The 27,621-nt window shown below is 39.8% G+C and overlaps 1 protein-coding gene and 1 long non-coding RNA gene across 6 annotated transcripts in view; one reads left to right on the forward strand and one right to left on the reverse strand.

Annotated features, from left to right (window-relative positions):
- LOC130250634 (uncharacterized) overlaps window positions 1–27,621 on the forward strand; it is a 111,335-nt gene that overhangs the window by 21,979 nt on the left and 61,735 nt on the right. The window lies entirely within an intron of this gene.
- On the reverse strand, window positions 427–27,600 carry CDC42EP3 (CDC42 effector protein 3). Of its 2 annotated transcripts, none has more exons than XM_056486497.1 (2): window positions 27,300–27,600; window positions 427–2,540 (listed from the first exon to the last, which is right to left on the reverse strand). In XM_056486497.1, exon 2 carries the CDS (start codon window positions 2,254–2,256, stop codon window positions 1,489–1,491), a length of 768 nt encoding a protein of 255 aa, XP_056342472.1. In that variant the 5' UTR covers window positions 2,257–2,540; window positions 27,300–27,600; the 3' UTR covers window positions 427–1,488. The 2 variants fall into 2 exon arrangements, with proteins under 2 accessions (XP_056342472.1, XP_056342471.1); XM_056486496.1 differs by lacking the exon at window positions 27,300–27,600 and adding an exon at window positions 26,782–26,938.

Genomic DNA, 27,621 nt, shown 5'->3' on the forward strand with positions numbered 1-27,621 from the left:
TTAGCATTGATCTGATCCCCTAGAAATTTTAAGGATAAATATAAAATGTACTAAATAATCCATGACTTACATGTTCTTATAGGAAGATACAGATAAATAGTTATCTAATGAAGAACAGTCTACAAACTGTGTTGGGATTTTACCTAAAGTCTTCAGTGAAAGCTTCTGGAATTCTGCCAGTAACTTCACTGGGCCCAAAGTATTACTCTCCTCTCTGCCATTACTTTAAACAAGCATACATATTCCAGAGGGTCCTATCTGCTTGGAGTTTGGCCTTTAAAACTTCAGGAACTAAACCGGAGAAATCAACTGAATTAAGTTAGAATTTATTTGCCCCTTGGTATTTCTGCAACTACTCTGTTTCCTTATAGCAGAAAATAAAACTTTGTGTTTTGGTGAGGCTGTGTAGTGAATGACAAAGACATAGCAATTTAAAGGGTTTTTTATTTTATTGCACAAGGTATTTATGCAATCCATGTAGGTACTGTATTGAAGGATCCACATTTTGCAAACATTGGCTGTTGCTGCACACATCACTAGCATTGTGAATAACCAGTGCCTTCTTCAAGAAGTAAAATAATCAGTTGCAGGTTTAAGCATGTTGTGGAAATAAATGAAGAAAAAAGCAAGGACTAATAATACATATTTCTCTTCAAACACACAAATATACAATTTTCAGAAGAGCACCAATAATGCCAAGCAACTATTTTGATGAGATACTGTATGTGTAGGCTCTGCAGTAAAAAGCCAATATGCATACAGAAAATATATTTCAACTTTTAAAATAATTTAACCATAATATCTTGCATGTGTCACCTGTTTACAACAACATTTCATATACAATGTCAGGCCCAAGCCTCAACTTGTGTAAATTTGTGCATACTCATTTAAAGCAGCTGAGACTCTGGACCATGTATTCAAGCTGAAAAAGCCTTCAAACTGTTCACATCTGAATTTAGAGTGGTAATATAAGATGAGAAAGTAGGTAAGGTGAATTTATAACAGAAATGGTACTATGGAAAATGAAGAAAAACACTATAAAATCCTCTAACAAAAAGTTCTAGAAAGAGGCCTACACGTAAAGTGATACTGTAATAAGTTATAAAAGTGAATAATTAATATCAGTCTCCTTTCTGACATTAAGAGAGTCTCACATATTCAGAAGCCTGTAGAAGTGAACTAACCAAATGTCACAATCAGTTATCCTCCGCAAATGCTGTTTCTTAGGTTTCTGATCATTAATACTGGTACTTAAAACATTTTATATTTGCTGAAACTGATTATTAAAATTTACCTTCCTTATTTGAGAATTTAGTGTAATAAAAGTCATGAAAAACAATAGGTAAAAAAATAGTATTTTAAGAACATTTTTAGAAAACTTGTCATACGACTGCAAATACAGCTAATTTTTATGCATCTGTTTTTGAACTGTGGTCTTTCATTTGTTTTTAAGTAAATCACTTATAAAGAAGCAAGGGAGTACCAGTTCTAAGATTTATTCTTGTCCATTACATTGAGGACCTCATCCAAAAGTGAGGGCCCCAAATCAAGTTGTAATGAGAGAAGAGAGCCTGCAAGATCTGAAAGGGATTCTTCTGACTTAGTCTTTGTCTTGGTTAGTTCACATGAAAGCCGACTGTCATCCAGTAGATCAACTGTTTGCCAATCAGTGCATCGTTCAGAAAAGCTGGATGAGTGACTGTCGCTACCATTAGTAAAATGTGAAGAAGAACCATTTTGCTCCCATATGTCATCTTTGTATGTTTCTTCATCCTCCAGCTCTTTACCTTTCTCCTGCAGTTTTTCTTCTATTACTGGCTCACAGCTAAGCCTAGGATTTCTGGATGACCTGATGGATTCTTGCTTTGAATTAAATGTCACTGGTGACAGTAAAGGCAGTGTAAGGGCTTGAGAACCCCCAATGGCAGGAAGGGAAATAGCATTTTTGAGCACTGGTGATGGAGTTTCTGTAAACATGGATTCAGAAGTGCTGTTTGCCCTTAAGAATTCATTGTGGATACCAGACTGGCTAAGTCTGGTTTCACCTTCATTTCCAGGCAATAGCTCATATTTGCCCTGTAAAAATGAGATGTCCCCGAAAACATCATGCTGTCCCTCTTTTCCAATGTGTATGGTGTGACGAAAATCTCCAAGTGGAGGACTGATCATATCAGGAGACAAGATATCCCTTAGTTTGAATTTCTTCCCTTTCTTGTTGTTAGCAGCTTTCAAGTAGATGGGTGTCTTGGCTGGCATCTTGCTTGTAGCTTCTGAGAGAAGTAGTTAAAAAAAAAAAAAAGAAAAAAGAAAAAAGGTGAGGGAAGGAGAAGCCTCTTACAAAGCCAGTTCTTTTCAGGAGACTTCAGTGTGAGCAATGTTACATCATCATCTTGGACCACTCTTGCACATAAAGTCTTATTCTTCTGATACAGAGAACTGCGGAGTATGTGAAGGTAAATGTCTCCCACATCAGCTCTTTGCAAGATAGAGCACAAATTTTGGGGTCAGGTACCAACCAAACGTCCTCAACTTGAGAAAACCTGCATGGGACACAAAATCAGGTTATCATTAATTTATTTTTCATGGTTCATTCAGTCTTGTTTTCACCAAACCCCAAAATTAGTAATGGTACTGACAGTTCCAGCCTGCAGATTAGCTTTATGATGTTGCTTCCCTTCATTAGGCAGGATAAAAGAGTTCAGATTAACAAGGGCTAGCTAACCTTTCTCTGACTCCATAGCTTTTTTTGAAGTCAGACTTTTTTAGACACAGTTGCTGAGCACAATTCATTTGATAAATATCACTATCTTTCTTCTCCTAATTGTGCATTCAAAATGCTGACCTTTAAGAGCACATGCAGAAACACATTTCTAACATTCAATAGCATTGAGTTTTTGGTAGATCGGGGAAGACTGACAGACTCATTCAGAAAACCATTTTGTTTATGGAATAGACTCCCTTGATTTAGATAACTGGATAATCAGATTAGTATTCAGATACTTCCAATTAGTACTGCAACACTCACAGACTGTAGTAACTAGTACTGTTTCTAGTAATTGTGCCCATTTAAAAAGATAGTTTTAGGAACTAGAAAAAAGAGCTGGTCCAGGTCTTTACAGTTTGTTAGGAACATCCAATCGCACATACTTTAGAGGAGACTGATTCTTGTGACTACATTCTTTACATGAATTCTTCATAGCAATTAGACTAGCTCATGAATTATGCAGATGAGGCCACAGTGATTTACAGTTGCTCTATGCAACCAATTGTAACAGTCTTTGCAAATCGTGTTGTCCTACTAGAATGTGGGCTTTGAAAGGCTTGATAGCGCTAACAAGGGCTAATAGGATATTAAGTCAACAACCTATTGAAAAATTCTCTCTTTTTAATACTTTAAGTGTATATTTCTTCCTTATGGTGCCAGTACTCTTGGACACACTCAGAATAAATGCATTTTTTGTCCTGGACATTTTTATACATTCTTCTATTAAGACCATACACCACATATCACCCCTTCTCATCAGAATACTGAGCCACAAATCCATCACCACCCTCACTGTGCAAAGGAGATTACAGCTTTTACACAGAAAGACTGTTCTATACCACAAGAGGAGGGAAGCTGGCTGTAACAAGGGCTACTTTTGCTGACTTTTATCTATGCCCTGGTAGGGCTTTTCCTTCACCAAATTAAGCCAAGCATGAATCACCAGGTTTAAAACTTAGCACTGTATGGATACACACCCAGGTTGTCAAGAAGCATTTAAGCATTTTAACAAATCCTTTAACCACAATAATTAGTTCCTACAGTGAGGTACATAATTGTGCATCACAAGGGGAGCTGGGATTCTAGCTAGGTCAGTGCTTTGGCTTTTTGATTCCCACCAGGTATCTACTGCACTTTGATAATGTTGAAGAGCTCTCCCCCGCAAAATGTATCAGATGTAAACAGATTTAATTTGAAATAGAAAATAAGTTAAATAATTTATGAGGGCATTTTATACTTTTAAGATCAATTTTGAAAATACAATTGATCACATTAATCAATTAAAAGCACTTAAAACACAAAAAAATGGTAATTCATTAGGATCTACAATATAGTAGGAGATTCACATTACTCCATGACAGTACTGCAAGACACAAAAGTAACTCCTAAATAACATCTCTACATGTGCCACCTGCAGTGGGAACAGAACTGATTAGTCAAATCAACCTTGCAGTTTTAAAGTCTAAAATTCATTGCCTTGCTTCCCCTCCATTTATCATTCTGCCCAAGCAACCCATTCAACTAAACAAAATGTCCTCAACTCAACAGAGAAGACTAATATCAAAAAAAGATGAATGGCGAGGTTTTTCTATATTTATCTAGTGGACTCAGCTCTATCTCACTTCCTAAAAATAATAGGCCAAATTCTCTCTGATTTTAACTTCTCATTTTTGCAGGTCTTTTAATTTGAATGAATGACAATGTAGTGACAATGTGGTCCAAAGTCATACTTGTTGGTCACTAGTTTAAAAATGAAAAACAAATCAGTCAAAGTTTTCATGGCTTCAACCACTTAGGATCTGTATCAAAAAGCATTATCACCAAACTCCACAGGGAGGTTTAAAAAAAACTGGAGGACCCAATGAAGCATCTGAACATCAGCAAATAGTAAAAAGAAAATCTAAAATATACTATAAGTATAAATAGCCCGTTTTGACACACAAGAAAAGCACTATATTTTATTTAGCTCATAGCTCAGGGGGGAAAAATACAAAAATTCTGAAAGAAGCACAAACTTTTGGACACGCAGATGTCCTTTAGTTCTTGCACTATGAGAGAGCCCCAGTAAGGGGCAGTGTAAAACCGCACTACCTGAGAGGATGCTGCAAGAGACTCCACTATCAAGAATCATAAACACTCTCTATAAAGCAGTCCCTTTAATTATGAAGGCCTGGCTTCTGTTTGGCCCATGCAAGAGGCTTTACATTTGAAGAGAAGAAATGTCACAATTCCATGCTTAGTGCAAGCACCATTTTCTGCTGAAAACAAAGGCTACTTTTACTGCAGATTTCAGTACCCACAGTATTGGAAATCTAAAAATTACACATTTTAAATAAAAGGGCTCCCTTCTCAATGGACAGGCTTTCCATGTACAACATAACATAGCTTTGTTTCTGCATACCTATCCTCTTTGTCAACTACTGCCTAAAGGAATGCAGATTTTAAGCTACTTCAAACCAATAAATCCAGAAATATTCACTAAGCCTAAAACACTATTTTTATTTATACTTAATTTACAAGAATCCATATCAATATTTAACATATAGCATATATACACACACACAAATATATATATTAAGTAGTTCTTTCAGTAAGAAAAAAAAAAAAAATAAATCAAACTTTGGTAAATGAAGAAAAACCTGACAAGACTAAACCTCCATCTCAAATCCTTGAAGACAAAAAAATTAGTCCACAAAATTTTCACAAGAATCTCAACACACTCCCTGCAATCAATAAGATTTAATGGAATCTCAAGTGCACATGGGCTAAGAGAAGGGATACAACACACTGTAATCTTAATACCAGGCTACACAATAAATTTCACATTGTCTTAAAATGAGACCTTTTTCTGATCTTACTGCCAAAAGAGTCTCTTGTTTTGAGTAATTTCAGCTCAGTGACTAAGTGATTGTATAGTTAAATTGGAAAGCTAAATGAGAAATTACCAGAAAACCAGAAGTCTGCAATCCTGGACTGCCAGCCTACAGTGGAAGACCTTAATTTAAGAGAAAGACAACATGAAAGGGTTTTCATTCCAGTTGAAAAGATATCCCCTCTCCTAACAAGATCCAAGCATGAGCCAAACCAGAGGAATTTCAGCCCAGTGAAAATTTAAGTTTTAGTTTGACTGTAGCACTTGCTCATTTTCATTCCTGTCACTTCACACTCTCATATGAATAGTTTGCTTGGTAACAAAGACTAATATTTTTAGAGGTGCTTCTCAATCTGCCTTCTGTCCACTCAGCAATCATCACCTTCCACACAGCTCAAAGTTTTCCATGGATGCTTTAGCTTATATCGATTTTAAAAGGATGGACTATCAACAAATATCTCAACAGCTAAGCTTGCAAAGCCAGAGACAAATAAGGGTCAAGGTGCAAACTATTATTTGTGCACACATCCCAAGAGACCTACATCCTTTAGCAAAGAAATTATAGAAAGAAAACCACATTTCCACAGAGCAGAGCCAGAAGCAACTGTGTGTGCTAGGAAGCCTACAGGCTTTCTACAGAGCAATCCCTTGCAAAGGCTCTGCCTTACTCATCACTGACTTGAAGCACGAGAAAGGCCTTGCTACAGCATAATTTAAAATATAATTGAATTACCTTGTGGAACAAGTCAGTAAGAAAAAATTGAGTCTGTACATCATCTAAATATCCAAATTAAAACACAGTAACATAGCAAGACAGACAAAAACTATGCAACAAGCAGCTGCAACTTTTCTACATGATGAAGTACCTGCAAGAATAGAAGAATTAGACTTTAGGCCTTTATTTTAGGTTTTAGCTATCAGTAGCTTTCAGCAGTACAAATAAACTGTTAAGAACATCCTGGTCAATGCAGTTACTTTCACTATGTCTAAAACAGCATCAAGTGTAAAACACATTTTTACTGGTTTTATAACAGGGGCCTGAAGTCATGCAGTCACAATTCCTAAATGCTAGTAAACACACTCCCAGTTAACCAAGTCCTCAGATACAAGAAAAGCATCAGATGATGCACCACAGAGCTTACCTCTTGTGTTTCTGGGGACTCAGGTGTCCTTATCAACCATCAGGTTCTGAAGACAAAAGGCCACAAGTCTGTCCACTTCTAGACCCAGCCACCAGCTCTCCACTTACAAAGCCACCACCTAGTAAGTAGCTTAAACCACATGAGGCGCTAACACTTCTCCCCCCAGACTGTTTATCTAAATCTACATTGTTTATAAGAGGCACAGCCTTTGAATTCATCTGTATTAAAGTCGACTTCCCTTGATCAGGTTAGAAGTCCTTGTCTCCTTTGCTTCTCCTTTCATCAAAGAACTGGCACCTTACTGATTAAAGTTACTTTATAAAAACAATCAGGCTAAATGCACTTCAGTTCAACTAATTTTCTCAACTGCACTCAACTGACTCTCCTGGATCAAATCTTACCTATTTCATTGTGTTATCACATACACTATTTAGAAAATGAAGGGAAAAACAATCCCAAATCATTCCCACAGACACAGAAGTACAGGTCAAGACATGACCTGACCCTGTGGTATGGTGGATTCATTTATACATTATACATTTTTCCACATAAATCCAAGACAAATAGTACACCAGCTTTGAGTCATCCACTTGAAGAAGGCTAATTGCCACTAAGTGTAAGCACAGACAGGGACAGGATGCATAGTGTCTTTCTCTCCAGGTATCTTCCATTTCTCCAGCACCCTCCTGTTTCTCCCGCTCCCTAAAACATAGGTTTACAAACAAAGAAAAAACAAGATCCTGATTTTTTTATTGTTGCATCCTTTAACTCTTGCCACCCTGCTTAGCACTCTTTCAAACAGAGCGACCTTGTGTAAATCACATTAACCACACCAGGGAACACTTTCAATTCATTTTAAACCATTGAAGTACTTATGTATCATATGGAAATGAATGAAGGAATTAATCTATTTAAGAGCTTTTATTTTAGCTTGTAAGAAAAAGAAACAAAGGAGAGCAAATCTGATTTGGGGGAAGAAAAAAAAAAAAATAGGTCTAATTTGAGCAACTGGCCTCAGCCTCCAGTTATTATTTTGTTCTTTATCAGTCTGAAATTACAAATGCCCTTTATCAACCAGAAACCTTCATCCTTGTGCTAAGGTACTTGAACACTAACCAAGTTGTTTCTCAGTCATCCATTTGATCGAAGTGAACAGGGGGAATTCTTCATGTGGTGATAGTGGGGGAACAATTTTAAGCCTTATGGTCTCTCCCTCTCTCTCTCTTTTGAACCCTTCAAAATTTACAACATTGTTTTCCAAGCAGATCAGAATTAGTGACAGTATTTCAATATAATTCTCCCGAACAGCATATATAAAGATAAAAATCACTTCTTTCTTCCCATCACCCCTGCTTGTCTATAAAGGAGAACATACTTCTGCTCCTATTCTCTTACAACAGGAATTTCCCTGTATTTACAGGGCAGAATTATATTACAAACCATTTAAGAATTCTTGTGCTGGTATAACAAAAACAAGTTCTCCAAGCAGAATAAACTATACCGGGAAAAGTAGAATTTGTTATCCTGGCCTTTTACTGGTTCAGAGTGGGCATCTCCATTTTACTTTTCTAGGATCAATATACAAATATATTCATTTAATCAACAAATTAGGCAGCACAGCCAGTGGGGGTGCTCATATTACACTGTTTGTCCAGTAAGACTCTACTCCTTTTCTTGGTGGGAGGAAAGCTAAAAAGCTTTCCAAATTATCATTCTCCAGCAAATAAACTGGATTTATATTCTATAGGATAAAAAGCAATGCCATACTTCAGAAAGAGAAACATTTTATTTCAATGTGCTCAAGCTCATCAATAAATCAGTTGAGTTTTTCCATCTCCCTCATCAATATACTTCCTCACCAATATCCATCACCTGCAAATTTGTACTACAATTTTGTACTTCTTCGCAAGACGCTCGTGAAATACTATGCAATCAATACTGTATCAATAGATCTCTGCATTATATCATTAGAAATACATCCCTCTTTGATGCAGACTTATTTTTGACATTTACTCTGAGATTCTATATGTTTTTAATACATACTTTGTTAACACTGTAGAATCTGGTTGTGATGCAATATGAAATTAAATGCCTTAAACAGTCTGTTTTTGCAACTGTGCTTATGACCACACATTAGAATATCTTAAATAATTCACTCTTTTTTATCAAGCAATTTTTTAACTCTTTTACAGGTTTGAATCACAGCTTGCTTTCAGCTTTTAAAAGTTAGGATCTTTTATAGAACAATAAAAAGTTTCCTTTCTTTTCTCCTCCAGAGACAAGAATTTAATGAGCTCACTGTATTCTGTCGTTCAGCTTCATGGACTGAAACAAGTCCCTCTTTACTACCTTCCCTTAGCTTTGTTGGCTGGTACCCTCATATATACAGATTTAATACCATATAGTTCATTGGCTTCCAAAAGCAGGGTGAGAGCAAGCCCATGCAGCTTTAGGCAGAGGTGCATGTCAGCACAAGGTGCAGAACAGCACGTTAACTAACACAGCCAGCCACGGTGAGGTCATGCTACGTCAAACAGACTGCATGCTGAGCACAGTCACACATCTCCTCCTACAAAGTCACATGCCAGATGAGCAAATAGCTGGGAACCATAAACCCATAAGCCACAAGACACACAGGCTTAAAAACTTGTCCATCAGTTCTCTTCAGCCATAGGCAAAAACATGAAATGTGACAAAAAAATAACCCCTACAACCTGAACCGACATGCCATCAAAAAGCCTGGCAAACTGCTCTCGTTGAAATCTCAACTGCCCCTTGTGATGTCAGCCAGCTCTCAGATCAGTTGAATGGGTTATGAATCCACACTCCACACCCTTTGTGATTCTGAGCAGGTTAGCATAGATGGCTTTCTCTTTTGACACAAAGGGTGTAGTTCCTCAGCCCAACTCTGCTGTCAAAGCAGTTCCCACCTTGGATTCCTCACTCCTCGTTGCTGGTTCCTGGTTCTGCACCGCAGTTCCTTGTACCCTTCACAGGCAGACGGACCTACAAGCCACACTTCAAACTGGTCACAGCTGCAGTTCTCTCCACTGACTCAGTTTACAGGACAGGCTTAGCAACAGCTGCAGCTGCCCGATGGCAATGCTTCAAGAGAGCTCAAGCCCAATATAATCTGCTGTCAGAAAGGCATTCTATCCTTCCCCCCTGCTGTGTGCACCCCTTACAGGCCAGTCCAGCACACAACAAGGTGAAAACTAACTAGGAAAGGGGTGTAAAATCACAAGGCTTGGAGTGAGACTGCTACTCTCAGCTGTAAACAGTCCTTTCAATAGCTAAGCTGTCTCTTGAGACATCACTCTTAGAAAGCAAGAGGGTTGTGGCAGAAGAGCTGGGCAATCTTAACCATCTCTTCTGCAAGGAAAAAACGTCCATGGAGTAACATCCAGACTTTATGCACTTCTGATGTGAAAATGGCTTTGTAGCTCCACCTGTTTCTCCATTAGATTTCCCAAGACTGCTGTCACACCGAAATTAAGTTTTTCTAACTATATTTAATATAGTAATACTTTTTTTGGAAAAGATACTTAGTTTAAAATTTCTGTAACTGCTAGCTACTGACAAAAGGCAATCTAAAATACAAGGATCCTGTAAGGTTTCAATTAAAAAAACTTCCAACCACCAAACCCACAAAACCCTACCCTGAACTCCTGACCTCCAATTCTCAAATACGCTTCATCTCTAAGTCAAATACTCCATATCATCTCCTTGAAACACACAAGTGACATAGGCATATCACAATCACCAGTTATATTATTCATTTTTCAGAGTGCTTCACTTTAAGTAAGTATTGACCATCTTTAAGTGGCTGATAAACTAGTTTTAAAACAAAGTTGAAAGCCAGAGAGCCCTCTGTATGCAAAGACTAAAAATGAGGTAGAGATATAAAGATACAGAAAAATCTAAAGTTGCACAGGACTTACTTTTTTATTACACAGAAGAAGGATGAATCTTCTGTTCTGTTGCAGTTCCGCCTCCTTTAGACAGTTGAATGGTCATCAGGATGAGACCAAAATTGATGGTGTTGGGGTAGATGGAAGAAAGGAAATGCTTCAATAGATTTAAAAAATCCCCACTGAATTACTTCTTGGTCCAATTTATGCCCTCTTTAAAAAACAGGGCTGAAATCACACAGTAAATAGGGCTTCTAAAATGTTATCTATGTTCAGTTTCAAGTATATTGTTAGTACAGCTGAAGTAACTGGTTAATCACCCTCATATGAAAAAAAGGGGGAAAACCAGAAATTACATCTTCACGGTGAGTTTATACTGTTTCCAACAGAACAACTCCACTATTTGAAGGCACCATTTGAGCAGAGGTGAGAATCTGGAAGAATAAGTGACAACTGGAAGACATGTCATATTCTGGTGCTGCTCTGCAGTATGTAAGTGACACCTGCAACATGCCCCTGACAGGGATGCACCACACCAGACAGCAGTGCAGGGGTCGCCACTTCCTCCTGAGACATTTGGTTCTGATAGCTTGAGTTGCTTGTACACAACCCATCAGACTTCTTTTCTTCTGTATCAGGTAGTATCAGGGTGCATTCACTCTTAGTGTCAATAGTGATATTTCACTGAGTTAATGAGTTTAATTTGAAAGAAATTAATATACATAGCACTTGTACCATCTGAATATTCGAGTGCACAGTGGCAATTCAGTGCTAAACTAGTTTACTGATTAGCAGCTGATATTTCTTTCATACTCTAAATCCCATGTATTTAATTAAACTGCCCAAAATACTGTTGTCTCAAATCCCACTAAAGCCACCTTCTCAACACTCAGGGTTTACATGAGCTAGCACTCAGCACCTATCTTCCCATTACTGTAGTCATATTTCAAAAGATAAGTACAGATCTTAAGACAAAGCTTAAGCCAAATGGTGAATGAGATGACAGCCCTTGTGTAAGACTGGACTTCGAGCCTGCATGTGCAGGCAACATGAGAGAATAAGCCAATGGGTCAGGGAAGCATGTTGTATCCAGCGAACCCAAGCAGACCCAGTGCACTGCAAGTCAAGTCCTGTCTTTGCAGACTTCTGGAAAAGCATTTTGCAGACATTCGTTCTCTCTCTGCTCTCTGCAGGGGCTCCTGCTTAGAGGTTTGCCTCGAGACTGCAAGTGAATATAAATCTCTCTGTTCAAAGGTCAATATTTCAAAGTGCTCCAAAATGGACATTTTGTGTCAAGTGTCAAGCGAAGGGGTATTGGCTGCAAAAGAAAACTTCTAGTGGGCAGTCACATTAGGGTAATGTAATCATGACTCATGCTTCTCACCCATTTCCTGACTAGGGCTGTGCATGATCAAAAGAAAGCCAGCCACAGCAATGCTGCCGCTCGTTAATGTTAGCTGGCCTGAAAGGATTACAAACTCATTGCAGAGCATCCTACTTAAAGCCTGACATAAATCGACACTGACAAACACAGTGGCGTAACACCAACCAAAACAACTTGTCTTTGTTGCAAGAAACAAGTTACAACTTTTACGATGAGTTCTTCTACCCGAACAAACCCTCTCACGCACCTTTAAAACACTGTAAATCCTCGGGAGGATGCCTAGGGAGAGGGAGGGGAATGTCTAGTTGCTAGTTAGCATCTAAAGAAACGCAAGATACAAGGACTTTTTGGAGAGGATCACGCCAAACTCAGAGGGCCTTAAAACAACTACCACCTCCCCAAAAAGGCTATAAAAGAACACACAAATGGGCCAAAACATGCGTTGGGCTTAAGTGTCTCTCACCTTATAAGAAAAGCACTACACGAGGCAATTTCTGTCTCAGTGTTCCATCCTGTTGAGCATCCTGAGTGAAGCATGTGCTTAATGATGCAAATTGCTGTTCATTTGTATAAAGATTTCTTCGGCAGAAAACAGATCCTTGTTGGGACCTCAGTCACATTTAATTTGTTCCAAAACCCACATTAATGAAACCCCAAAAATTAATCAGATATTTCAACAGAAACTAGGCTAGACGTTAGGTAACAGATGCCAACACCCAGCTGCACCTCTCTGCAGCTCTCACAGGCCAGATAGAATCATAGAATCATTCCGGTTGGAAAAGACCTTTAGGAACATCAAGTCAAGGAGACAACTCCTTTCCCTCCCTCCTACACCAGAAGCAGAGGTAGGAGCCTACATTTTCAGGTCCCTTTCACTCCTTTAAAAATACCAAGTAACTGCTAAACATGCTCCTCAGCACCAGTTACTGTGTTCCTTATGGTATTTCCAACAAGGGAGATGAAAGGGGAGAGAGATTCTGTAGTTTACCATTAAATACATAATCCATTGTCAAAATCATCTTCCATAGATTTAAAACTGATCAGCAGTGCCATTCCATTCTGAGGATACTGAGGAGACTACACCAGGTGTCTGACAGCCAAATTCAATCCAAGTTTAACAACTATCTGTCTTTTTAGTAATGCTTCAACTCACCGTTTAGTAATCTCATCCTTTTCCCCCTCACATTATACAGAGTACTGGGGGAGGTGTTGTCAAAGGCAAAAGTTACGTTTAGGTCTGACTAAACCAATACCAGCTACGTGTACTGAGCCTATACTTTATCCAGGCTGCAGTAATTACTTCAGAGTTGAGAAAAGCTGGTTCTGAAACACAGCACACACACATTTATAGCAAGACATTTATATTGCATTGTGACACTTGCTGCTGGACTGTTAAAGCTCTGTTCTTCTTGTTTATACAACTCCAGCAGCACAGACATGAGGTGCAGCAATCCCTTTGGGCATGGATGCACCTCGGTATTGACCAAGAACGAGTTGTTACCACATGCTGCAAGTCCTTAATGTACCAATTCATACAACCGGTATGGAAAGCAGAGGTGTGTAGGCAGAAAAATAGAAGAACATAATTCTGGGACCTATTTTCCCAGAAAGGGAAAGGGCATATTTATTTACTTAATCCTCTAATAAGTAGGTAAGATGAAATTCTACCTTTACTGCAGGCTATTTAAAGCAAATTTCTAATGGTACTTGCAAGCTCCAGGGAGTCAAAATTCAAGCCACGGGAGGAACACTACGTTGGCTTAGTGTGGTGTACCATCATTCAAAAATTTAAGAAAAGATGACAGTTGTAGAGTACAGGGCAGACACCTACAGTGCTGAGAAAAACTTCTGCTGGGGGGAAGGGAAATCAAGCAAAATAAAACACGACAACAAGAACAAAAGAAACAACACAACACCAACTCAGAAAACAAAAGCAATGTAAAGATTGTCAGAAACCAAGCCACCTAAGTAAGGGGACGGGTATTCCTGATATTCTTACTGAAAGGAAGAGAAACTGAGGTCAATTTCCTTGTCCTGAGTGCAAATCCAAACAATAACCAGGGAAAAAAAAAAAAAACCCAACAAAAAAACCCCACAACATATAATACTGTAACAATGCACTAGGATTGTATTAATTTAAGGCACAGTGTAGGCCTCTCTTGTCCATATTATGGTTTTTTTAACAGAGATGCCATCTGTGGAAACAGGCAAGGAACAAACTATAATTCCCTGAATTACACAACAGCAGAGACAGTACATTCAAGAAATTTAAGAGGGAACTTGCATCCAAGTACGACATCAACATCTCAGGGTTGTTGCTATAGTACTGGACCAGAAGAAATTATTGGATAATGTAGGGCCTGTTCCACAGACTCTTCGGATATAGCTCCCTTGGGAAGAAATAGAAATACCATCACCAAAACACTTTGAAACACAGTCACACCAAAAGACATGTACAGGAACTTCTAAAAGGAAGATATTACTGGAGTGGTATTCCTTCTTTCCCTCTGTACATGCCTGCTAACCTGGACTCAGAGGTATGCTCCTTCTGCCTGCAGAAGCACTGGGCAGCATACCTAGGCTTCCTCCTTGGAGCCCAAGGAAATCCTTACTGGAGGAAAGTATTTAATAGTTCACCAACAGCTACAAAGACCAGTGTTAAAAGTAATTCAGCAACATCCCTATTGCTGTAGTCATAGGCTTCTTAAAGTTAAACCACATCCTTGAGGAAAATGGGATTTTGCTGCTGTTTTTGATTGTTCCTCAGAACACAGCACTAAATAGGATTCATCCTACAATAACTCAAATTAAATACATATCTTCTTTTAAAAAATCCAGCCACAGATACTGCTGTTAAACTTTTGCTATTTCTGGAAAGACTATAACCCATTCACTCGAGAGGACAAAAATGGGAAGGCAGAGACAATTTAAAATGAGAAGAGGAAAAAGGTGCAAACAACAATGAAAAGGGAAAAAATCTGCACCTAGTCAGTAAACTAAAACTCACCAAATACAACACATTAGCAGCTCGCAGGAGAACAGTTAACTTTTTATAGTCACCAGGTTCTCAGATTAATGGCTCTGATTGAGTTCACACCTTCCAAAGTGAGTGTTTCAGGCTGTCTGAAACAAGGCAGGCAATTTCACTCAGGGTGCCAAGACAGGCTGAAAGAGCATTACATCTTAAAGCAAAATCTCAACTTTAAAAACAAAAAATTGTGAATACATGAAAAATTCAGACTCTTTATCTGACTTGCATTTGGACTATTACATTCCCAGGGATTTATTATCCAACAGAAACTGAGTGCTGTTTTAGAACTTGATTAAAGCTAATAAATAATAAAAGTCCCTTAATACCTCTTGCTAGTTACCTTTCTTATGCAGAAGATACAGAAAAATTTTTCACTTATTTTATCAAGCACCAAAATATTATTCTTGAGCTTTCCACTGAAATTCAGTAATTTGCTATGTACCCAGAAATAGCCAATTGCTCCTGGGTCAAACACTTTGCTGATAACTTTAAAAAAAACTAAACAACTTTTTGAGTCAATAGTTTACATGTTTCCTCTTTCAACGGTGTAATTATTGAAGGCTACACTTCAAACCAGATCAAAATCAAAACTCTTGCTTAACTAAATAGATTACAAGATATGAAACTAGGACATCTGCAATGGAAGGACAACCTGCAATATATACAGTTCTTCTTTCAGCCCAGCACATCTACTGAAAGCCACGAATAATATTTTTTTTTTTTCCATGTCACAGGATCTCAGACTATATCAATTATGAGTTCTTAACAGCAGCTTAAGATGCCTGATTTCACAGCAGTTTCTATTTGCAAGCCCTAATAAGTAGTGCCACTCCCAAGTCAGACTAATGTTACAAAGACAAATTGTAGCTTTTTTTGCTGTAGGCATTAGGAGTTGTGTGAGCTTTCTGCTCAGTAGGACTTGCAGTCTGCATTACCAGTGAGAGTGCTCTTTAAATTCTTTGCCTTCAATTGATCAATTTCAGTTCGAGAACTACCCTATTCTGCACTGGAAGACCCCCTTTCAAGGGGAAAAATCAACACGTAGATAATGGAATTGAGGGACAGAGTGACCCAGATCAATTGTGTCCTGGTTTCAGCTGGGATAGAGTTAATTTTTATCCTGGTTGGTGGTACAGTGTTGTGTTTTAGATTTAGGATGAGAATAATGTTGATAACACACTGATGTTTTAGATGTTGCTAAGTAGTATTCACACAGAGTCATTGGCTTTTCAGCTTCTCACCCCACCCCACCAGTGAGTAGGCTGGGGAGAAGGTGAGAGGGGACATGGCCAGGGCAGCGGACCCCCACTGTCCAAATGGATGTCCCATAGCATATGGCATCATGGTCAGTATACAAACTAGGGGGAAAGCTGGCGAGGGGCCACCGCTCAGGAATTGGCTGGGCACTGGCCAGCAGGTGGTGAGCAATTGAACTGTGCATCCCTTGTTTTGTACATTCTACTTAATTTATTATGATCCCTTCCTTTTCTGTCCCATTAAGATATTTTTATCTCAATCTATGAATTTTACCTTTTTTTCCCCCAATTCTCTCCAAATCCCACTGGGTGGGGAAGGGATGAGCAAGCAGCTGTGTGGTGTTCAGTTACCTGTCAGGTAAAACCACCTCAAGCTGGTATCTGAACACCAGCAAGCCACTCGAGTTTTAACAGCAGCCCAAGTCATGCACTCATGATTAAAATGGAAGATGAAATCACAAAGGCCACAGTTTCAGGAACGCAGATTGTGCTCAGAAACAGAAATAAGAGGTCAGAAGAGCTAACCAGGCTGAACCTCATCCTCTTGAACTATAGTCAAAACTGGCTAGTGCAATTCCCTGCTCCATGAGAGGGCACTGAAAGGAAAGGTCCAGTAATTCTGTATTTGGCTATCACGACGTCCAGTTCCTGTAGCCACCATTCCAAGAGGAGATCATGAAACAAAGGAAAGTTTCAGGACAGACACAAGACTGATATTATCACTTACATTTCATAGAAGCACAGAATCATTAAGGTTGGAAAAGACCTTTAAGATCATCAAGTCCAACTATATAGTTTCAGTTTGCTAGACTGAAGCTAGTCAAAGCAAGTACAAAGGAAAACGAACCTTTCTGGAACAACAAGAACAACATACTCAGACTTATGGTAGATTTTCTATTATTTGAATATTTGTTAATTTTTTTTGTTTGCTTTTTAAAGAAATTACTATTGTCTAATTCAAACAATTCAGGCACAGCCAGGAGTCATACTGACACAAAACTGGGTAACAATTCAGGAAAGGCCTACTGCTTGTCATAAGACAAGTTCCCAGTGGTCTAGTCTGACTTTCATCATTTAAGATATGAACAGTATTTTCCCCTAAATTCATGGCATTTCTCTTAAGAATCAAGTATTTGGAAAAGCATTTTCATCTCAGGAAAGCCACACTAAATTTTTAGAGCCTTTCTGTCCATACATTGTGTTTCTTTGGCCATCAAGATGATTATGAAGGTTGAAAGGACAAATCTCCTGGAAGTTATCAAGTAGAGCTCTCATCAAAACTCTTGTGTTTGGAAGGTTCTCATCTTTCAGCACAAAATAGAAGGAAAAAAAGAAGTAGATCTCTGTGTTGGACACTACTTCAAATGGAGAACCAAATAAATTCTGTCCTGTCAAATCGCCATGAACAGATTGGGATCTGCAAGCTTTAAAAGCTGTTTCTCCTTTGATACTGTGCAAGCAGAAGGGCATCCATCTCACAGCAACTTAGCCTCTTCAAAACAAACAAGAAAAATGTAACATTTTAATGTACAGCTGTCCAAAAGGGGCATCTGAGATCCATGACCGAGTGGAATCCATGTCCAACTACAGATACTTAATTTTGAAGAAAAACACAATTAAAAACCATTATATGTGGCTTCATTCACTTTTACTCAAAAAAAATTCACACAGTTCTTTAATTTGAAAACATAACTATGACTTCTTTTCAAGTCACATCTCCTATATATTTTTCCTACTATAAAACTTGGCTTTGGGATCACATTTGTACTTTCAGAATATTTATCCCAAAACTACAAACTTTGAAATTTGGAAAGCCCACTAACGACTGCTACCTCAGCAGATGGATTGAAAGAACACACTGAATCAAAGCACCTGAAAAATCATCTGGTACCATTTCAGTCATGGCTCTAAAATGTACACACACAGACAGCTGCTCCTACTTCCGCAGATACCACTTTTATTGCAGATAGAAGACACACAATTTCTCAGATGATGCCTTATTAACACATCCACCTACACTTCAGCTGTCTTGGAAGCTTCCATTTTAAGGCCTATTTTCAGAGTTGTTTATCAATATCTGACACTGCCATTCTACATTTTCTATCCTCTTCTGTAGCCATCTGTATATGTTTGTTTATTGGGAGGACTAGAAGGAGGTGGAAGAATTTTAACCAAAGTTTTTAAACTGTTTTGCTAATGAGATAAAACAAAATGATCTGTTTCTATTCCCCAGCTGTTGGATAATGTCCTTTACTCCTATGGATACACAAACCATCAAAATCCACAACACTGCTAACAGGTTCTGGAACTTCCATACTTTTAAAGCTAGTTCTGACCTTAAAATTTGTACCTGGGAATGTGTCTTTGCCTGTTGTTCTTAATTACCAGGACAGGCAATGTCAAGGTGTTAAAGTGCATAATTATTACAAGATTTGCTAGCTTTAGTGTCTGACACCTAGAATCTTCTGAAATTCAATGTATTGAAAATATCAGCCCTCATGCTTACATGGCTCCATCCTCACAAACAACTCAGGCAGGAATAACCATCAATCCAAATTCAGATCAGTGACAGAACCGCTGTATAAGATCCAGGGATGTGGAACCAGGAGATGGGAGGACAGTGGATGTAGGGAAGGTTTAGTCACAGATGCAACTAACAAACCTATGCAGGCTGGATGCAGGAAAATTGGCTGGAATTTAGCAACAGGAATAATTTGCATGTTTTGATTGTTCATTTGGCCATTGAAGCCTGCTTCTTTCCTTGCAGATTTTTTGGTTACATGCAGATTATATATTTGCATTTTCAGAGACTACCTGGATGCACTTAAAGATTTATGCTTGAATGGATATACTGTTCATACCAAAGGCAATGTCAAAAAGCTTCCAACTTCTCTGTTGTTGCTTCATTAGATAACAATTCTGTCATTTCCTCCTGTACAGCTGTCAAGAGCATGTCCCAGTAATCAAAACGTTATACCATGCCACAAAATACCTTATTTGCAATGTATATTCCTATGCCAAGGTAGAGGCATGGTTGTACTCTCAAGACAAAATAACTACTGCAACTACCAGTGAATTCTCAGACAAAAACGTGAAAACTGTCCACAGCATAAATGACGTGATTGTTCAGGACTTCCATTTGGAGAAGAAAGTTTTATTTTTGTCCTCACAAATTCCTTTAGGAACTCCTATAGATTCATAACCTTCTTGGACTCTTGTTATTGTAAATCTTTTTTTTTTTGAGACCAGAGGTATGCATTTTTAAGAGAGCTGTACAGTTCACTGCTATCAAATGGATTACTTTGTTGTCTTTGCTGTTGACCTCAGGGAATCTTATCTGAAGATTCCAGAGCAGAGATGAGTATTCATACTGCCTGAAGGTACATGAAGAGAAAAACAGAAGAAATACAGCCTCTCTTTCCACTAAAACCATAGCAAGCAAGCAGAGAGATACATGTAAAACAGAGCAGCAGCCATACAAATTACTGGCCTGCTCAGTCCACTATCTTTGTTCCTAACAACAGATTTTTCCATTCAGTCTCAGGGATTTCTGTGTATCACTGATTACTTTGCATGTTCCTAATAAGAAACAAGTTAAGCAGATATGATAACAGTAAGGAGGCAAACCTTTTCATTTAAGGTTTTCACCAAACTACTAGATGCTACCGTCTCCTTCTAGGCAGGATGACCAAACTGAGTGGTCAATTACTACAAATTTGTGTTACTGTAGCATCACACCCCTAACCACAAGCCAGGCATCTAGTATATTAAGAATTATACACACATAAAATGACAACAACAAAATCTCACAGAAGACAGTTCTTCAACTGTTATGTCTTTTGGGCCAAGGAATACCAACAATTCTAGCTGCTGTGAACATCACCTTCCTCCTATTTCACCTTTCCACACCAACTGTTAGGACTGAAGCAAAGCACAATCCTGTATGCCATATATATAGCATGGACATGCTACTCCATTCTTCACTCCTATATTCCATCTGGATTTCAAACAATCTAGCAGAAGAGACCCCCCAGATGCATTACATCTTACCCTTTTATGAACCATGGTTATTATTCCAAGGTCATCTGCAGAGCCATGACCAAACAAAGAACCAGCCTAAACTTGATCAAGAGCAGCAGTCTATGGTATCTGGAGCAGAAGCATGTCGGCTGCATCTGACATGCAGGACAAGTAATGGCACTACTCCTTCCTTGTCCCTCTTTCACTCACAATGTAGCTCTCCTACTGTTCAAGCCTTCCACAAATTGGGCTAGCCCCTAACATTATTTGTAGGAGCAATGTATCCTTAAAAGGGAAATGCCAAAAGTCACAAACTATTCTCCAAATGAATAGAGACAAATCATGGAAAAGCTAAAGAAAAGTGTCTTTACAAGGACCACGGTGCTGGGGAGAAATGGCACGGCTGGCCTTTACATCACATTACAAAAGGCAGAACCTGCATCTTCTTATCTCTTCACCCTCTCTCTGTGGCACGTGCAACTTCTGGTTTCAGGGATGCTTTTTGTTTTCATTCTTTGTGGCTACAGGAACATGCATTCTCAAAGAGCCAATGAGTCACATTAATGCTTCAAATGACATGGACTTCATAAAATTTCAATTGATTAGGCTATCACTTGAAATCTAACCATCCTCTGGAAACAAAAACCAAAATTACTGTTTAGTTTCCAAAAGAGTTTATCAAATAATCAAAAAATAAATAAAAAAAATTAATATTGATGGCCATTCCCCTACAGAATTTCATTAAAAACAGTGGCAAGAATGCTTTAACAAGATCTTGTCACAATGAGGACAAGATATTTATGGTGTGCATCTTCAGCACAGCAAAGGGGAAAGAAAAAGCAAACCAAAACATTCACCTTGGTCATTCACCAGAACTCCACCACACCTTGGACTAATCTGTTTCTGAGTTTCAGAGCTAATTTACCCAAACTCCTGAATAAACAGAATTTAACTAAATCAAAATATGCACTCAACCATATTGACTGAGTTGAAAAAGTAAAGGTTTCTAAAAAATACATAGGCCTTCATGAAAAAAGATGCATGTAAACACACACAATTCAAGCTTTACTTAGGTAGGGTTGGAGATACATATAAGAAAGAATAAAGAATAGAACTTATTTCTGATCAAAATATCTAGATGGATAAAATTTAAAAGGTTAGATTTAGGAAGTATTAGAACAAAGAACATTAAAAATTGTTCTGGCATCATAAAGGATTTTTAAGGTTCAAAATTGCTGAAGTATTGATTTTTTGTAGAATTTAAAAGCTTTCTGAATGAGAAGAGTCCATAGGTGCTGTCATATATTTCTTGAGAATATAAATGAAATATGAGAAAAACAAACAAAAAAGTACAAGAATATAAATATAGAGCAATAGTCCCCAGCAACAGTGGCATTATGTTCCTGTACATCACTCAAGTACTAGAAAAAGCAGCCACACAAAAAGAAGTCTTCTACACAGGAAATTATCTATTCACATAGTTTGAGAATACCACCTTCTTATAAAGAGTTTAAGGAACGTCACTCGAAGAGGAGAAACAGAGAAACAATTTATCAAAGCAGTAAGATCCATTAGCCTCTTCTTCATTAAGATTTATTACACATACTCTTACAGGGATTCTTCAGGTGAAGATGATGGCTGAGAGCTCTGCTGGCTAGGGAGCTGGTTTCACAAGCTCTTTGCAGAAAGGCTTTAGAGATGCTGACTGTGGTGGCAGCAAAGCACCTTTGATCCTCCTTGCAGAGTATCACTGAGAATTATGAACCCCATAATTAGAAATATCATATGTAGAACACTAAGGTTACAAACTCAAAGAGCACCAAGTTAGAAAATCCCAAGATTGCATTATTTGTGGAATCATTATTTGTTCCTTCATCATCTGCACTACCCAAAAGGACTGTGACAGAGCAGAGGCTTCAGCTTTAGCCCAGAATTTCAAACAGATACTCCCTTTTTCCTACATCTCACCTAATTCACCCCACATACTACATAAGGTAAGAGGGTTATGAAAAATAACATGACCTTAATGCACTTATATATGTATCACCATTTTCTACAGGCTTTTGCCAACTTATGGATACTTGCTTTTGCCAGAACAACAGGCTTTAGGGTTTTGGATTTGCTTGAATTTAATGTTTTATATATATACATATACATATATAATGTCTACAGATCTCTTAACAAGGAAAAAAAAAAAAAAAGAAAAAAAGGAAATTTCAGACTAACAGTTTGCTTTTATTTACTATTTTTATGCTAGTGCCTAATATTCTAAGAGCAAAAATCCCCACATTTGTAATGAAGACTCAACACCTGTTTCATTTGTTTAAGTCACGATACAAACACTCAGACAGATATAAAATTTCTATAGCAAAATAGTGAGAAAGGGACTTGAAACACCTGGTGTTTCAAAGGGATGAAAAAAAAAATATACCAAGCCCTACATTTTAGATCTTCCAAGCAAAGATATGAAGTAGTATTTATTTTTAGAAAGTTCTTACAGATGACTTAAAAAAAATTAATTGCCATGTAAATGCACCTAAACAAGCTTGCAGACCGGATTAAGCAAGTCATACCTAGTCTCAGCTTGTCATCAGCTCTTGTATCTCTACAGAAGGTCATGTAACATGTTTACATGTAACCACAGAAAGTTCACTTAGCTTTTCAGATGCGACCCAGCACAAAAACTCACAGTATCAGTCCATTTAATTTCTTATCTAACATGTTCCCCGTTGACCTTTATGATAGAAATCAAAGCAGTGTATCAGATTTGATGAGCTTTTTTTCTATTATTCCGTGCAAGTAAAAACAGCATGAACACAACATTTGCATAGTTAAGTTGTATGTTGTTTTACCACACATAGTGGAGGTTGAAATCCTTAATGTGGCTCCTGGCATTCATGAGATACTAGGTCATCAAGTTTTAAGAGTATTGCAACACTCGCTAATTTCAAAGATAAGAATAACTGTTATTCAAACGACTTGTGCTAAATATACATTTCAGTAAAATGGTCTTGCATTAAAAGCTACTAAGATCATGATGATACAATTTAGTTTGAGTATTCAAAAACGACTCAGATTTTCAGAGCTTTAGGAAGTGCTACTTGGCTGTAGGCTCAGTCTGTAAATGGCCTGCAAATGGCTTATCTTTCCTCTTTAAAAAAAAAAAGTACAACACAAAAAGGAGTAAAAGACATTCAGTATTCACTAGCCTCTCAAAAGAAAAATCTCACAGCTCCTTACAAAGACTATTGACTGTGCTATTGTAGACTTGACTAGTGGTAAAACCGTAAGACAAACGTTTGTTTCTATACTTGACTATTTATTCCACAAATATCAATGAAACTAAGTAAAGGTATAAATACATCTTGTCACCCTGGCAAACTTTGTCCTCTTGTACTCATCCCATTTTATCTTGGCAGTGTGTTTGCTGAGGCTTTACTGAGTCTTGATTTAACCCTTGAACAATGAGGAAGTTAGTCTTGTCAACCAGTTCCAGCTGCTCCCATCAGATTCACCTTCCCAGCAGTAACCATGCTGGATCAACATCGTTGCTCAATAACATTAGGAATGTCAATTATGAGTGTAAATACAGAACATTGTAAAATACAGTAAGCAATGCTTATCGGCATGAGTGTCCACCAGAAATCTGTCTTACTTTGACACAGCGCTAGAAATGTGTCTCTTCTTCAGCATGAGCTTTACTTGAGCTCATGAGCAGTCGCACCTCACTCTGCCATCCTGCTTCACTCAGGATGTACTGAACTCTGCAGAAGAGCCAGGTCTCTGCTCTCACTGCTCCACCCAAACACATCCCTTAGCACCCGCGAACCGCTTTCACTGCCTACTAACCTGTCTGCCTCGTAGTGAAAGGAAATCATTTAAAACCAGCCCTCTACCCAACACCCGAACACAGTTCTTCCCACACCCTCGTTTAAGTTCAGACTTCAGGTTACTAGGGAAATTCACCTTGCTATCACACAAACAAAGAACACTTTCAGCCAATTGGCTTCCTTGTAAGCAGCACACTCATGGAGATACCGCGACTTTTAGGTACAGACCACCCAATTAGTTCAGTTTTACCTCTGGAGGAAGGAGAGTTCTCCATGAGATGGCTTGGATCTTGAGAAAATATATTTACTCTGATGTGATCATAAGAAGGGGGATGGGGGGGAGTGATGGTTTTATTTGTTTGTTTCCTAAAAAGTCAAATTTGCATGCAGGAGGGTGAAAGCCTGTGGTGGTTTACATCATTATGAAAAGCCAAACAGGCATCAGGTGACCTGATCCACAGCAATTCTGTTAACTAGTGTTAACTAAGGTAAAGAAGAGGAGGAAGAACTGGTCAGAGAGCATTGCTGAGTCCCTGGGACACACACAGTCTCGTTGGCAAGAAGTAAAGGAGAACCTGACAGCAAACTCTGCATGGCAGAAAGAATTTTTTTTTAAATTTAAGTTCCCTTTTCTTCCTCAAACTATTTCTCAAAACTTGGGAAGAGGACCAGAATTTCTTCTAGAAGAAGCCATCTAGGTCAGAAGACTATAAACCAAAGCAGCCTACCTAATTATGAAAAGATGAGAGCAAAACATGTTCTGCCATGAACTGTGGCTTTTCTTGGTTACAGTAAAGATGATACAAGTGGTTTGGAACAGTTTTAGATGCCTCTTTCAAGTTAATATGACATTTAGCCACAGCAGTCAAAGAGGGATGGTGCAGACCTACGCTGCCACTGCCTCAGGGAAAGAGTGGCTCTGGGCTGCCTCTTGGGTGATATCCATCTCTTTCCTTTCTAAAACTCACCCAGGCCGCCTCCTGGTGATTCAGGCTGGCTTTACCAATCACAGAAGAGAGGCAGAACCACAGAGGTAGTTTCTGCAGCCTGATTTTCACTTGTGTGGATGTACAAGGTGCTGCCCAGAGAACAGTAAATGTGATTATCTTTAATCTAAGGAGAAGATAGGCCCCATTGTTTCCTTCCCAGATACCGTTGGCTTATGCTGAGGCCAGGAAAAATCATTCCCTTCAGTACTATCCTACCGACCAAAGAACCTGCTCAGTTCCTCTCCTTCGTGTGCTGTAATGCAAAACAAATGTTCAAAGCAAGGAGTGCCTCTAACATAGGAGTTTTCTCTTGCTTTCCTGGATGTCTCTGCTGAAAGACTATTTTTAACATATCATGGAGTGCAAGTAAATCTTAACTATAACGCTGAAAAAGGCTGAAGCCTTTCAGTACAAGACACTTTAAAAATAAATCCTCGCAACAGTAATCACCTGCTGATACATGCTTTTATGTTTAGCCAGCTGCCGAGATGCCACATCTGTCACTTTTTGCTTCCAGAAATGTACTTTCCTTTTCCATAGGGAAGGAGAAAATTCTGCTTCTAGAATTGCGCTGAGTATGATGATGATGCCTTTTTTGGTATCTCTGTCATTCCTCTAAACATCTGAGCCACAGCACATGGATTATAAGACTTCTGGTAGTGTGTATCTAAAGAATTGTTCAGCCTTAGATTTTCATACCTTAAACTTTCTGATCTTTTTCATCTACATTTCCCTGAACAGTGTTACATCCTTACAACCTATATGCAACTGAAATTAATGGTCTATGCATGAGTCCTTGCCCCCCTCCCCCAGATATTTTTCAAAGGAAAGTAAGAGATCAGGATCGTATTTGTCACCTTACACATTTCATAATAAGCCTCCATCCTATTTTTAAAACATAGCAACAATCTACAGTGACGCAAGTCCTAAATTAATTGCTTCCTCTATTTTGGTCTCTTAAATTTCAACTGAAAATAAATCAAATACTTCTTATTAATCTACAACCTGCAATTCTTCATCAGCAACCCAACCCAAATTCTCAAATTTGACTTCCTGACTTGAACTCTTCGCTCGACAATCAGCATCACACGGAGCACTGACTTGCCCCCAGCGCCGTGCTCGCCCTCGGTGGAGCCCAGCCGGGCAGGGAGCAGCGCACTCAAGCGCACGGTTATTCTTAGCCCCATGCAGGAAGGCGCGGCGAAAGTGGACACACCGCACAAAAAGGAGCGCAGCCTGCTTCGGGGGGGTGTAGGCTGGCTATGCCTTCTGCCTCCAAGGCAAAGGCGTAATATCAGGTATGCCAAAATACACTGGGATGGAAATTTAAACCGATACAGGGGCGAATTTCAGCTCGGAATTTCAGTGATGTAGAAACACCCCGAGTCGTTCGTAGCTCGGGCATGAACCCCCCCAGCAGCCAGACAAGATCACTAATGGGTGCTCTCTCTGGCTACCCCGAAGCGCGTACCCTCCCTCCCAGCCCCCCCGAGCGGGAGGCTCGGCAGCTCAGGAGGGGCAGTGCCGGACGCGCAGCCCGGCGGTGGCGGCCCTCCCGCTCCGCGCCCGCTCCCCGACTTACGGCGCTGCCGCTGCTCCCGCGCCGCTCCTCCCTCCCCCGGTGCGGAGCCGGGAGGCAGCGGGGCCGCCCCTCCGCGGCTCGGGGCGAGCGCGGCACCTGCGAGCGTCCGTCAGCGCGCGGGCGGCGGCGCGCCGTGTGCCGGGGGCGCGGCGCGGGGCCGCGGGCGGCGAGCGGCAGCCGCGGGGAGGCGGCGCTGCCGGCGGCGCTGCGGGCGGGGAGGGCGGCGGGCTGCAGGGAAATCCTGGCACCGCGGAGCGCCGCCGGGGAGGCGGGCAGGGAGGCCGGCAGCAACCGCAATAACAATAAAGGGTTTCTCCCCCCACATTTCCCCCCCTTTTTTTTTTGAGCTATTTTGCGAGGTGGGGGCGTTGCGGCCAGTGCCGGGAGGCCCTCCCGATACCCTGGTAGTGTCCCGGTGAAGCCCTTGAGTGGGCACCCCCCTTGTCCCCCGAGCACGGTCAGCTCCGAGGTGTGCTTTAAAGATGATGATTTTTCACCCAAACCCTTTTGCCCCTCACCTCCTGGGCGCCCCGATCCGTCAGGGGTGAGGCTCAGGCCGCTCTCCGCCCGCCGCACTCATTCATCCTGCCTGTCCTCCATTATTTACGCGTGGTTAAGGAGCGCTCGGGCTTTCAGGGCTCGGCGGTCTGCGATTTGCAGGTAACCGGCAAATGCTGCGAGAGCCGGCGGGGCGCAGGGGCGTCTCCTCCCGCCCAGCGGCGGGGCCGGAGCGGGGCAGCGGCGCGGAGCTGCTGCGCGGGGCGCGGACCATCCGGCGTCGGCCAAGAGCCCTTTAATGACAGATTTAAGGGCACCTGCCCGTCTGTTTTATGTAAGTGA

This window comes from Oenanthe melanoleuca, chromosome 3 (genome assembly GCF_029582105.1).
Source record: "Oenanthe melanoleuca isolate GR-GAL-2019-014 chromosome 3, OMel1.0, whole genome shotgun sequence".
NCBI classification, from domain to species: Eukaryota; Metazoa; Chordata; class Aves; order Passeriformes; family Muscicapidae; genus Oenanthe; species Oenanthe melanoleuca.